At 37.9% G+C, this 12,241-nt stretch overlaps 1 protein-coding gene across 2 annotated transcripts in view; it reads right to left on the bottom strand.

The window, feature by feature from the left end:
• Window positions 1–12,241, bottom strand: part of LOC124373207 (protein jagged-1b) — a 161,059-nt gene that overhangs the window by 21,299 nt on the left and 127,519 nt on the right. For both annotated transcript variants that reach the window (XM_046831609.1, XM_046831613.1), the window contains exon 7: window positions 4,483–4,716. In XM_046831609.1, the coding sequence (XP_046687565.1) occupies window positions 4,483–4,716 (234 nt within the window). The remainder of the gene's footprint in view (window positions 1–4,482; window positions 4,717–12,241) is intronic.

Raw genomic sequence — 12,241 nt, 5'->3', positions numbered from 1 at the left:
CAAGTATTTGAGAGATGAGGGCAAAATGCAGATACGCTGCAGTTTGTGCACACAGTCATTCCTTAGTTTGCCCTACAAGACGAATGATTTAACCAATATGAGCACCCAAGCTAACTATTCAAACTATTTTCCTATATATACAGTTGGCAGACACAAAATAAATATCAAGTATTGTGTAGATACTCATATAGATAATGAGATTTCGTTGGATATATTTACTCTGATCACTCATATAGTTTTTCTTGATCACTCACCAATCCGTAACATGCCTTATAATGAAATCTTAACATTGGTAATCTACGACACGCTGCGCTTGGAGGCAAACATACCTGTTTGTATAGCAACCGGTTCAGATTTTGGCAGGAATTTCGTTAACCCACGATCACGACCAAGACCAATACGTGATGTCCAGGAACAAGAACAAGAGAGATAAGGATAGTACGGATTAATTGCTTCTGCCCTGTATTACTGTGCGGCGTAACGGTGATGGACGATGCGTGGGGGGTGGGAGGGGGGGTGCTGGGAGCCGATCGGTCGTGAGGCGGGCTAATAGCCAGCGCCAAACAACAATTTAATTGTCACTCCAAGTAATTCAAATATAATTAAAGCGGACTCGAGTCTCTGCTTTCGTTCCGGCGCGCTTTGGCCGCTCTTGTGTCCATCTTCTGGTGAGTCCGGTGCTCGTGAGGTCGACTTTCACTGGGGCTGCTCGCTCGGACCCCCGCCCTTGTCGTGATCGGGGGCTTCTCTTACAAGCTCTTAATCCACCTGTGTTCTGGAGTCTCTCCAGAACTTTCTCCACCACTCAATTTACCTCTCTTTAATCTGGACCATTCTACTTTTTAAAACATCAAGTCCCTTGTTTGCTAGAATAAATTCCTGTAAAAGTACATTATGCACCAAAGTAATCTGTGTTGTGTGCCTGAAGAGCTAATATAACTTTTAAACAAACCGCGAGAGTGCTAAACAGTTAAGATGGTTTGGTTAACAAAGTAGTTGCAAGAACTTTGGAGGGTTTTCCTAAAATATGTTCTCTTCATATTTGAAGAGAACAAACGGTAATCAAACGTGATGGCCAGACTTGGACAAAAACTTTGTATCGTAGAGATAGTACGTTGGGATCTTATAATGCTTCGAGATGTTTATACAGTAAAAAGTAGGGTGTCGTATATAGAAGCAGAGTGAACGATACTTCTAAACTCATTTATCTTGAAAAGTCTTTGGGGTAGAGAGATAAATACTTGACAACACGTATATAATCGAAAATAAGCCTAGAGATTCCCGATCGTGACTGAAAATTATGGCATTGAGATTGTGAGAAAATCAGAAGTGGACAAACTAAATAAAAATTGGAACGTCTGGGCCACTGACGCAATGAGCACAGTCCAGAGGAACCGACCGGTATCGGAGCCGCAGCTCTTGTTTATGTGACCAGCTACACGGGAAAGGAGGGTCCGGCCTGCTGTGATAACCAATCATGGTACACGCCATCAGCCGCTCTGTCGTGTACTTGGAGGCCAAACAGAGATCTCCAAAACATAGAGGACAGAACTGCCCAACTTAATCGTACTGAGATATTCCCAACAAGTTTTCTACAGACTTTCTGGCCGAATCTGCTGCTTAAACACTTTCGGTTCTTCAATGCCAGTATACGAGTATATCCACGAATCAAGTGTAATACTACAAATATAAAACACTAAAATGGATCTCACATACCAGCATTCTGTTATATCCTCGATTCAGCACGATAACCGAATATAAAATCAATACAGCAGTTCACTCAACTACTTGACCAATCGTAATAACTGCGGAAATCCATTATTTGAACGATGGATTACCTACAAGGTTTTTAAAAATCCATAAAATGAAAATCGGAATAATCTGAAAGTATTAAGATTATTGAACAGTTTTGCATTAATATAGGCCTGGAAGAATCTCTGGTGCCAGGATCTGCGGATTCTAGCATGAACCTCATACCTGATAGTTTGTAATAAGACAAGATATAATGGAAATTTTCAATGAAATGACTAATAGCAGTGGCAATTTGAAACGCTGTAACTTCAATTTGCTTGCGGACTAGTAATACACACACAAACAGATTGAAGCCAAATCGCCCGTGTATGATATGGTGAGAGGGAATTTGTCAACTTCCATCCATCCATTCACCAATTTTTCGATGTTATAGTATAAAAAATCTGTGTGCGAGTTAACTCTTGTTTTATGGGACTACAGTAATAGCGTTGGTAGCGCTGGTGAGGCAAGGCACACATTGTTGATGTAGAAAACTATAAACTGTTAACATATATCTGTATTACAGTTGATCAGATCAGGTGTTGAATAGTCTCATTATCGTATCGTTTGTGCGAGTGATTGCGTCTGGTACGCATCTTATAGATACATTTTGTTGCACTCTTTAGTGAGTAATAGGGACAGTTATCTATTGCGAAAACCATCATTCCCACACCCGGGCGAGTGAAATGCGCACCACACCGATCTTGTCCTATAGAAGTGGTTTTCAGAACTGTTTAGTGAACAACAGTACACAGATCTCAGTTTCCGTAAAATTAGGTACACGCAGTTTTGTCTGTACTATCCCTATGAATTTGCTTACCAGAAAAATCTCACTCGGAAAAGAGGGGTTTGCGAGTATTTATTGTTTTAGGCGATATTTTTCTTTTGAATAATTAGTTTTATTGTTTATTAGGAAGGGCAAATTAAAATAACTGTCCTTAAGCGTCATTACATTTTAAATAGTTATGAAATTGAAATTTTAATGATTAAAGAATAATTGAATAATCCTTTCTATGTAAGTTTTATTTTATTATATTCAAAACAACTGTTGCAGAAAGAAACACTAATGCATTCTATTCGAGGTGCTCATGTTTCAAAGTCAAAAACAAGTTTGGAAGGTACTACGATTTACCGCTGTATATTTGGGAAATGTGCATCAACGTGAGCGCCAATACCATGTACACACTGAAATTGGACCTTGACGCGGCTAGAGCGCGGTAACCGTCGCTGTCGGTGAATGGCAGGACGCGGACACGGACAAGGCGACACATTAATATGCTAAGCGACTTGTATAATGAAAGTGCGGTAATTAGGAAGCAACATTATTCTCCGCTAAATATTCCCACAAATTGTAACATCACCGGTGCTAAATGGAGTATTTATAAGACTAACACTGCGCATGCTATTGAGTTAGTTGAATGGGTCGCATTTACATATTAAAGTGGGACTGCCTCGCGTGGGCCGGTTCCTCTCTCTTCATTTCGTTTCACCTCAGGAAGTTATTCTACTCCGACCAAAACGGTAGACGTTTTGATCCCAAGATAAAAGGGAAAGCGTGATTCTTCCGATGTTAACTAATTAGAAAGCGGGATTAAGTATTTAGATCTGCATTAAGATAATGTTCTCAGAGTACGGCCAATTATTGGATTGTTGATGAACAAAGTTTTTGCAAAGGTTTCTAATGACCGTTTGATATTGTCATTTAAAATCCTGCAGTTAAGAATACGCAAAGGGGTCCCCTGCTTTACGTTTATTGGGTACCCAGAAAAAGAAACTCTTAAATTAGCATTATTTACTGCACAACAATTCAGTTGTACATTGCAAGCTTCCAACTACTTAGGTCTTTGTTCACTTGTTCAAACCCGTCTTCCAGCCAATGAAAAAAAAAACCTTTATAACATTTAAAACAAAAAATCAAGTACAGAAACATAATTTACTGCAACATTTAAACAACGTTGTGTTACTTAAATAAAATTATTCTTGAGCAAAATACATTTTTAGAACTATTTTGGAATGCAGTTGCAGTCCAGAATGCATTATTTATATTTAATTCTAGTCTGAACAGAAATAATTTACTACACTCATAAAGACTAAAACATCCGAGCCTCCAGGCCAGAGGAGCGGGTTGGCGAGAGATCAGCACATCCTGGCAACTCCGACGCGGGTTGGCGGCAGTCGATGAAAAGCCGTGACTAAACAGTCTGTAGAGGTAGAAAGCGAAGACAAAGTGTAGGCAAACAGGAATTAAAAGGCACTCAACTGGATATGCAAACCATCGACACGACTTTCACATGCACATACACACACACATGCGGTGCAGCACTACAAATGACTACATATGCTACAAGACGGGCAGGCGCGGTTGTAAAACCCAACAGGCGATTCGAGTCAGAAACACGGTTGTTGCAATTGTCACTAAATCTTCAACAGAAGGTGTCAAGTAATTGAGGGTGAAAAGATTTGTTGGCACGCAATATAAAGTAATCAATGATGTATATGGGTAACTGTTATTTAATAAGCAAACACCCTCCAAGTTAATTTTAAATTTAATACCAACGTTTGTGGAACTTCTAAAATTTGTATTGAACCATTTGGTTATTCTTTTTGGAGTCAATTCATGATTATTTACAGCCTGTTTTTGGAAATTCCAACGCCATCTGACCGCCTATTAGTATGCATACAGATACTTACTGTCATGACAAGTTGGACCCGCCCAGCCGGACGCGCAAGCGCAGTAGAAGGTGCTGCCGGTCTCTTTACAGACACCACCGTTGGCACAGGGGCCCGTCACACAAGGGTTGTCCACTACTTCGCAGTTCAAGCCGGAGAAACCCTCGGGACAACCGCATTTGTACTGGTCCGGCGCTGTGTTCTTGCAGGTGCCGCCGTTCTGACAAGGCTCGTGAGTCCCGCAGTAGTTCAGGTCTGCAACAGTGTCCAAGTCACGTGTAACATAGATTACATTTTTATTTCGTAAAAGAAAAACACAAGCTTAATACAGAAGCTGGTCAACCGAAAGAAGATTATAAACTACAAAAAGCGCTATTTTTGAGATTTTTTGGATCGCTATTCAAAACTTTGTATGAATTTTTCAACAATAGCCTAAAAGCAACAGATGTTCAGACTTCTAGGTGGGGAGATGGTCCTCAGATAGAGTTGTCAACTCCAAATCTGAAATATGAATGCCTCCTAAGGCCTCTAACCTGGGGTTTCCCTTTGTTTAACTTTTCCATTCGGGTCAATGTAATTGTTATTAGAAGTTTGGCAGAAAGGTACGAACTTCACCAGATAGTTTACTCTAACACTGAAGTGCATAAGCTTAGTGTCATTATTTCTCCACCTTAAATACAATTCTAAGTAAAAGTCAAATTCTGATTTGTAATCAACTTTTACATCTACAGAATATACTTTGACAGGTACTGTTTCATGGTAACTTGGAAAATCCGAAAACTCCCTGTCATTTGGAGTCCTAAGAGAACCAATAAATCAAGCAAGTAATTTTAATTTTTATAGATTTTTTATATTAATAATGATATACCAAGAAAAATTAAATTAAAAGAATCATGGCTTTATTGGAAGCGTAGTAAAGACTATGAAGTCCTCTTTTTCTCATTAATATAACCAGGAAAAATATTAGTAAAAAAATACTAAATAGATTTACAAATGTTTTACGTACAATACATAATAAACAGTATTATGTTTATTATGGGGTCATTTGGAAGCTGGTGGCATACAGTCAAGCTTGTGTGGCTTGCGCTACTTTGAAAAAACAGGAATGCAGACAAGGATAATGTACTAGAAATACCCACCCGATTGTACCTGAATCTTACACGCAATTCACATGACTGTAAATTCACATCGTACTAATGGAAGAATTCTAATTGTAAGACCTACGAGTATCACAAACTATAAAAAAGGATAGGGGTTCTTTTCGCATATCATAATAAATAAGATATTAAAAATAAATTTAGCTTTTAAACTTCCTTCCCGGATAAGCAAGTTTTATTCTGTTTTAACGAGGGATAATGGAAATGTCCTACTAATAAACGCGCGATCGTTGTTAATATAAAAAAATGCTTGTACAAACGTGATAAGTTGTGGACTACGGATGTAATAAATTTACAGCCAGATGTTAAGACTTGACAAACGAACGACTTGTTGACGAGTGTTCAAGTGCTGACTACCGACCGACCGGCAACAGTCCAACGGTGGGAACAGGGGTTCTCAAGTGCCTCGGAGGACAAAATCCAGACCGCGTTTGCACCAATAGTGGATACTTGTGTTTCTGTGGTAATGGCTTGCCTGTTCTGTCGGCTGCGAAAATGCCTACACAAATGTAGTAGGCTGGAATGTTTTTTTTTTTTTTTTATCATAACGATACTATGTCTAATATACTATTTAATTAATAAAGAGTGCATTGAATTATTATTTTAAGTAAAACACTAAGGAAACTGAGGTGGTATAAAAATGTTGTGGGTATAACGAGAGTCTTGAAATCTCAATTGTAGCGCTTCTCGGACTGCAGACGACTGACAGCCTCTGTGCAGAATACTAATCGAGCTTTTCCATTACATTCAGGCGGCGGCGAGGAGGGTATACACTTGGCGGCGCTCATAAACCAAGCCATTAATAGATTGCAACGAACTATCTCACGTATAATCGGCAAGAGTATGGCAAGAAGCACGGACTGACTCCAATACACTCTCAATTTGATTAAACAGATAAACATCTCAATAAAAACAGTGGTTGGATTGTTGGGAACCAGTTGAGGGTCGATGGGCGTGCCGGCTTCGTCACGACACTATTGTGCGCGGCTTCTACCCGAGATACTGCCACTCTTCCCAGGTCAGGTCATTCTACTCAGCTTCTACTTGACATACTGCTACTCTTCTCGGATCAGATTCTTCTGATCAGCTTTTACTTGACATAGAACTACTCTTCTCAGGCCAGATTCTTCTACTCAGCTTCTGCTTGACATAGTGCTACTCTTCTCAGATCATATCCTTCTGCTCAGCTTCTATTTGACATAAAGCTACTCTTTTCAAATCAGATCATTCCACTACGCTTCTAACGGACATATTTTTACTCTTCCTAGGTCAGATCTTCTGCACAACTTCTCTTTGGTAAAAAGCCACTCAGACTATTGAGGGCATGGAAGAACATTATAGAATACATAAATTCATTTTCCGAAAGAGTTTAGGTTGATAGTTGGATTTCTAATGGACATCTCTCCTTTCCTCGGTGAAGGTAAGATTTTACAACTTTCTCTAAGAACTGCTAGATAGACATTGGCGTCAGTCAAGACCAATACATATACTCTTTATACACAAAAAGGGCAGTAAGGAAAATACAAAAACCTTGTTAGGACGCTTGCACTCCTAATCCCCAACCGCTTTACGATGAATAGAGTATACGAAATAGAAGAGAAGGCTGCTTACATTTACAATACTAATCTTTACAACTGTGTATTGAATAAGTAAAGGCATTGTTTTTACAGTGGAACAACTAAATATAACAATCAAAATAAAAAATGTACAAAACGGTAGAATGACATGAACAGTCAATATGTTAATTAACGAAGGAAATAAGGCGAGGCTATTCAATGCCCACAATCATATAAACTGAAAGATTATTTAGTTTTTGTACATGTCTTTTATTTTATTATTTTAAACATTTTCATTCTCACGTGGATGGAACTTTTGGAGGCTACTGTACAATCGCCATAAAAGCCACGCACGAGCGCTGATGTCCCGCCATAAATATCAGCAGGGTGCCGCCCCCGCCGCTCCCGCCCCCACGCCACAGCCCTCAGCCCGAGCTTTGCTCAAATTGTAATTAACTTGAGTAAGGCAATTAAGGTGCTCTGTTATTATGTCTGATGAAGTGAGGTCCTGTTGTTCTGTGGCGGGGTCAAATGTTACCGCCGCTCCCAGGGCTACCTACACCCTGCGACCGTCAGTCAGGCCCTGGGAGCTCTCTGCTCCTGGAAGGAGTGGACCAACTGCTACTCTTCCCTCTTCCAACTGCACAGTGCAATGGAGTCAATTCACTAAACTCTACAATAGAAATTATCGTCTTTAAAAAATAGTATTATATCTAAGGTAATTTTTGTCACATGAGGGCAGACCTAGGAACTGTAAGGGACCACGCCTGGCAAGACAAAGTGTACACTTATAATATAGTAAAACGATATAGGTTCCTTACGGATACTGTGGTGCAAAGAAAACATGGTCAGTTTGCGAATGATAAGAGAAGCGGAGTTGATAAATCAGCTGTGAGTGATGGAAGAGACAAGACCGTGTTGACAAACAGATGACCTATGAACTCGCCCTAGGCACCGGCGGCGGACATATCAACTACGAGTGTCTCCGAGCCGACCCAGCCGCGCCACGCCACACACGCCGTGTCCTATAATGGATGTCCTTAAGCGGTGTTTAACTTAACTGTTTCCATGATGTATTCTCCAGCAGCCGGCACAAACTGCAGTTCCATTTGTATTCCCATAATCTCATTAAGGTAATCCTACAGCCGTGGACAAACATTGCAAGCGAGTAACGGAAATGTCATGACGTCATAGTGGAAATTATTTCTGTTCCCAACTGCGTAAATAATATCTTTGTAATGTTAATTCAGCACATAAATTCTTCTGGTTTTAAAATCCAAGGGATTAAGATTGAAAATAATAACTATGGAGGATTAATAAAATAGTTTTATTTAGTCTGAAGAGAACAAAATTATCCCAGACAAATGTAAATTTGAAATTTCAATTTTTGTAGTACTAAATTAAACATTGGGTATCAACACAAGGTTGGATATTTAATGGATCAACTTAGTAGTCCGAATAATGTTCAATTTAAATTATTGTCGGTAGAAATCATTGGTATATTTTACCAAGTGCGCAGACAGTCCTGAACTACACACTTCTTGGCTGGATTTGATTGAGCATCAGAAGAAATTGAAGACAAGAACATTTGTATAAACTAAAGTGGCAAAATTATTTTACCAGCATGTACCTTTAAATGTGGATGATTTGGCTAAAGTTGAAGTTTGTTGATGAATTACATTTTCAGGTTTTTAAAAATGCTCTTCAGTTTTTTTTTTTTTTAAATAATGTGTGATTTTAAAATCATAAACTGGAAAAATAAAACAATATTGGCTTATATTGAAGAACTTAATGGTAATTTATAAATTAAGGCTTGGTTTTAAACTCCACTGTTTCAAATTTAAACTTTAAGAATACTAAAATTATTTAATTGTGATAACACTAATACATAATAATAATGGCAGTGAATAATGAACCCACATTCTTTGAAAAGAAAGCAGACCAAATTATATTTTGAAATTATATTTTGATTTACGTGATAGTTCATATTATATACAGAAAACTGTTCTCCGGAGTATTGACGGAATGAGACACATTTTTAAATTGTACCACGCCAGATTGTATCAAACAACTCATTGATCTAAATTTTAATTCTGTAAAAACAAATTTTAAATATTTTAACGACCTTAAATAAATGTGGTAAAACATCTATTGGCACTCTTGTGTGGTTTGAATACATTTAGCAACAGAACACCTGTTGTCAAGTTGGACAGCGCACATAAGATCGACACAATCGGAGCACATAGATCAACGTGTCAGCTGCGACAATGAAGTCGTTACAGATAAAAAACAGAGCATCGGTCACGGGAGCGGCACACGGCCCACATGTGGCGCAGATCTGCCCGGAGAAAAAACAAGTGGCTATCGAACCGAGGGCGCCACCCCATCCATACCCGGGGGACTCACAAGTGCAAATTGATTCCCATAAAGCATGGGGTGCACTGGATTAGTTTTTTGTGGTCTTTGAGAACCAATGGTGCGGACGTATATGGTTCTGGGTTGGGGCGAAGTTTGTAATTGATCGGGCATTTCGTTATTTCGTTACAGCCCAAATCATTGAGACACCCAAAATTAATACAGAAACTCAGATTTTAGTAATAGTGTACTCAAACGAATACCATGGTTGTAATATGACATGCAGGCACATGATACAACGATATTCCAACCCTATGTATCACTGACGTAAACAGGCTGTGGTGTGCTGTCCTGTCGAAGGGTATTAGTTTAAGGCAATCAAGATGTCAACAAAAATAAATAATTACGTTTAAATTTTAAATTATAATAAAAACTATACGTACCGTTATAATAAAAAACTAATAAGCCATTCTAACGCAGTAAAGAAAATACAATGAAACATAAGAAAATTACTAAACAATGATTCGGATATTATCAGTTACATACCAGCAAAGCTATAAACTCAAATCCCCGTTCTACTTCTGTAAACGAGATTGCATCTTAGTTGTTACTTAGAAACAATTTAGTGAATTTCCGCACACTTAAGTAGGTAAATAAAAGAGTAATGGTGTGCGTACAGATTACTACCCAAACACTGGTATCAAGATTTTACCTTTTAACCACTTATACTCCAGCCTTAAATATGTAGATATTGGTAACTACGAGTTAATTAACAGTAAGATACTTAATATGTTGTTCTAATTACTAATAGATGACCAATGACAGGTGTAGTGTTAATCAAACTATAAAACAAGCAACGTAGTTAAGATACAATAAAACAAACAATCTTGATAGAATAATACAAGTTTTCAATATTAACCCAGCCAGTTCTTCCAGCCATAAATTCAGAAGATTAATGAAAAACGTTAAGTTAGAATAATACAAACACAAATTAAGTGTTTATAGGGGCAGCAGATACAGGGGCATCCTTAGATCAGAGACTACAAATACAAACTTATATTCGCTCGTCGTCACAGTCGGGAAGTGTGAGAAAAGTCACTGATGTAATTGTGTCACCTTGTTTGACAATATATAACTCAATAATTAGATGACTAAACTTAAACTTAAAATGCGAACCTTAACAAATAACTCATTGTTCTTTTACAATTACAAAGTACATCGGTAGAAGCCCGCACACAACCAACAAAGAGCTATTACCTCATTAAAGCAGACTAAATGTGTAAACCTGAGTATCAATTAAGGATAAAGAGGAGGCAGACCGCGTTCGCCACAACCTTGGTGGAGAGATCAAGAAATAAAAGAGCAGTAGGTTTTTACAAGTTAAGATGCAGAGCATTAGGAGGCGGCAAAGATACATTCATGAATGAGGATTCAAACTGTTATATCCTTCATTAATTGGGTGTTTTTGTAGCGCGACCTTGTAGAAGGAATGCCCACGGCGGCGCGGCGGACGATGTGGTAGCGGTCTCAGAGACTTTAACGGCCTAGAGACTGAAGTTGCATCACTTCAACACTCCTATAATATACCATGCGATATGAGGGTACGGTACAGGCTCTGTTGGAGTTCTTCTGCTTGAAATCTTACAGCGTGCTAAAAATCAATGGTTCTGCAGTTCTCCCAATGACTCTCATCATACGATATCCTCCCCAAGAGCCCGATTTTCCTAGGAGACTCGTAGCTATCAAACAAAGTTATGAGAATATAATAATAATTATTCTCATAGCACTTCTGAACTTGAAGAATTCCTTCCGCGTATGACCAATAACTTTCAAAGTAAATTTTCTAAAATTGAATGACTAAGTTATCCTGAACTGTAAAACGAAAAAAAAAAACAGTAGCACAGTAGAATTGGGTCTCATTTACCAGTTACAGTTTATTTAATCTTACTCTGGCAGCTATGGCTGTGAATAGAAGTTGATTGAGCTCGTAAAACTAAGTAATTTTATTTAGACACCGGAAACAATTATATTATATTAAAAAATATTACAAGAAAATGAATTTAAAATTATCAAACTATAAAATAATTAAATTTTTACACTGACTGGTAAATTGTTTGTAATCCTAATACATATAAATTAATTTATAACATAGTCGTAAGCTAACGTAGAGTCAAAATATACCTATACGAATAATTCAAAACGAATAGACTATGGATCAAATATAATGTGTGTTGTTACTAACATTAAAGTTTCACTTTCAATTTTGGTTTAGCTAAAAGATTCGCTACATTTTATGTGAGGATGATAGTGGTCAATGAAAAGTATGACATAACTTTTATAGAAAACGTTTTAAATAAAATAACAATAATGATATTCTATTGATATCAAACTGTAATTGACTAAGCTTTAGCGAAGCTCATCACTTAAGAGGGTAGAAGAAGTTTATTCTGTCTTTCTTTCGCACGATATCTTGAAAACGAACTGACGTACAGACTTGAGCTTCATTTCTATGTAAGCAACACTGAGATCAATGATGGTGTATGTCAAATCATGGGATTTGGCTGAGCGTTAGCCAAATTTTGGTATCGGTCTTATGGGTAACAACGATGACACCGAGAAGATGTCAGAATAGATGAATTTGTAAATAAACAGAGAACAACATGAGATTTCAACATGTGGCATTTTTATGTATCAAGTAAAAAAAAAAAAAAA

Source organism: Homalodisca vitripennis, chromosome 1 (genome assembly GCF_021130785.1).
Source record: "Homalodisca vitripennis isolate AUS2020 chromosome 1, UT_GWSS_2.1, whole genome shotgun sequence".
Lineage (NCBI taxonomy): Eukaryota > Metazoa > Arthropoda > Insecta > Hemiptera > Cicadellidae > Homalodisca > Homalodisca vitripennis.
Note: the sequence above shows the minus strand (reverse complement) of the source record. Positions and strands in the feature narration are given on the sequence as shown.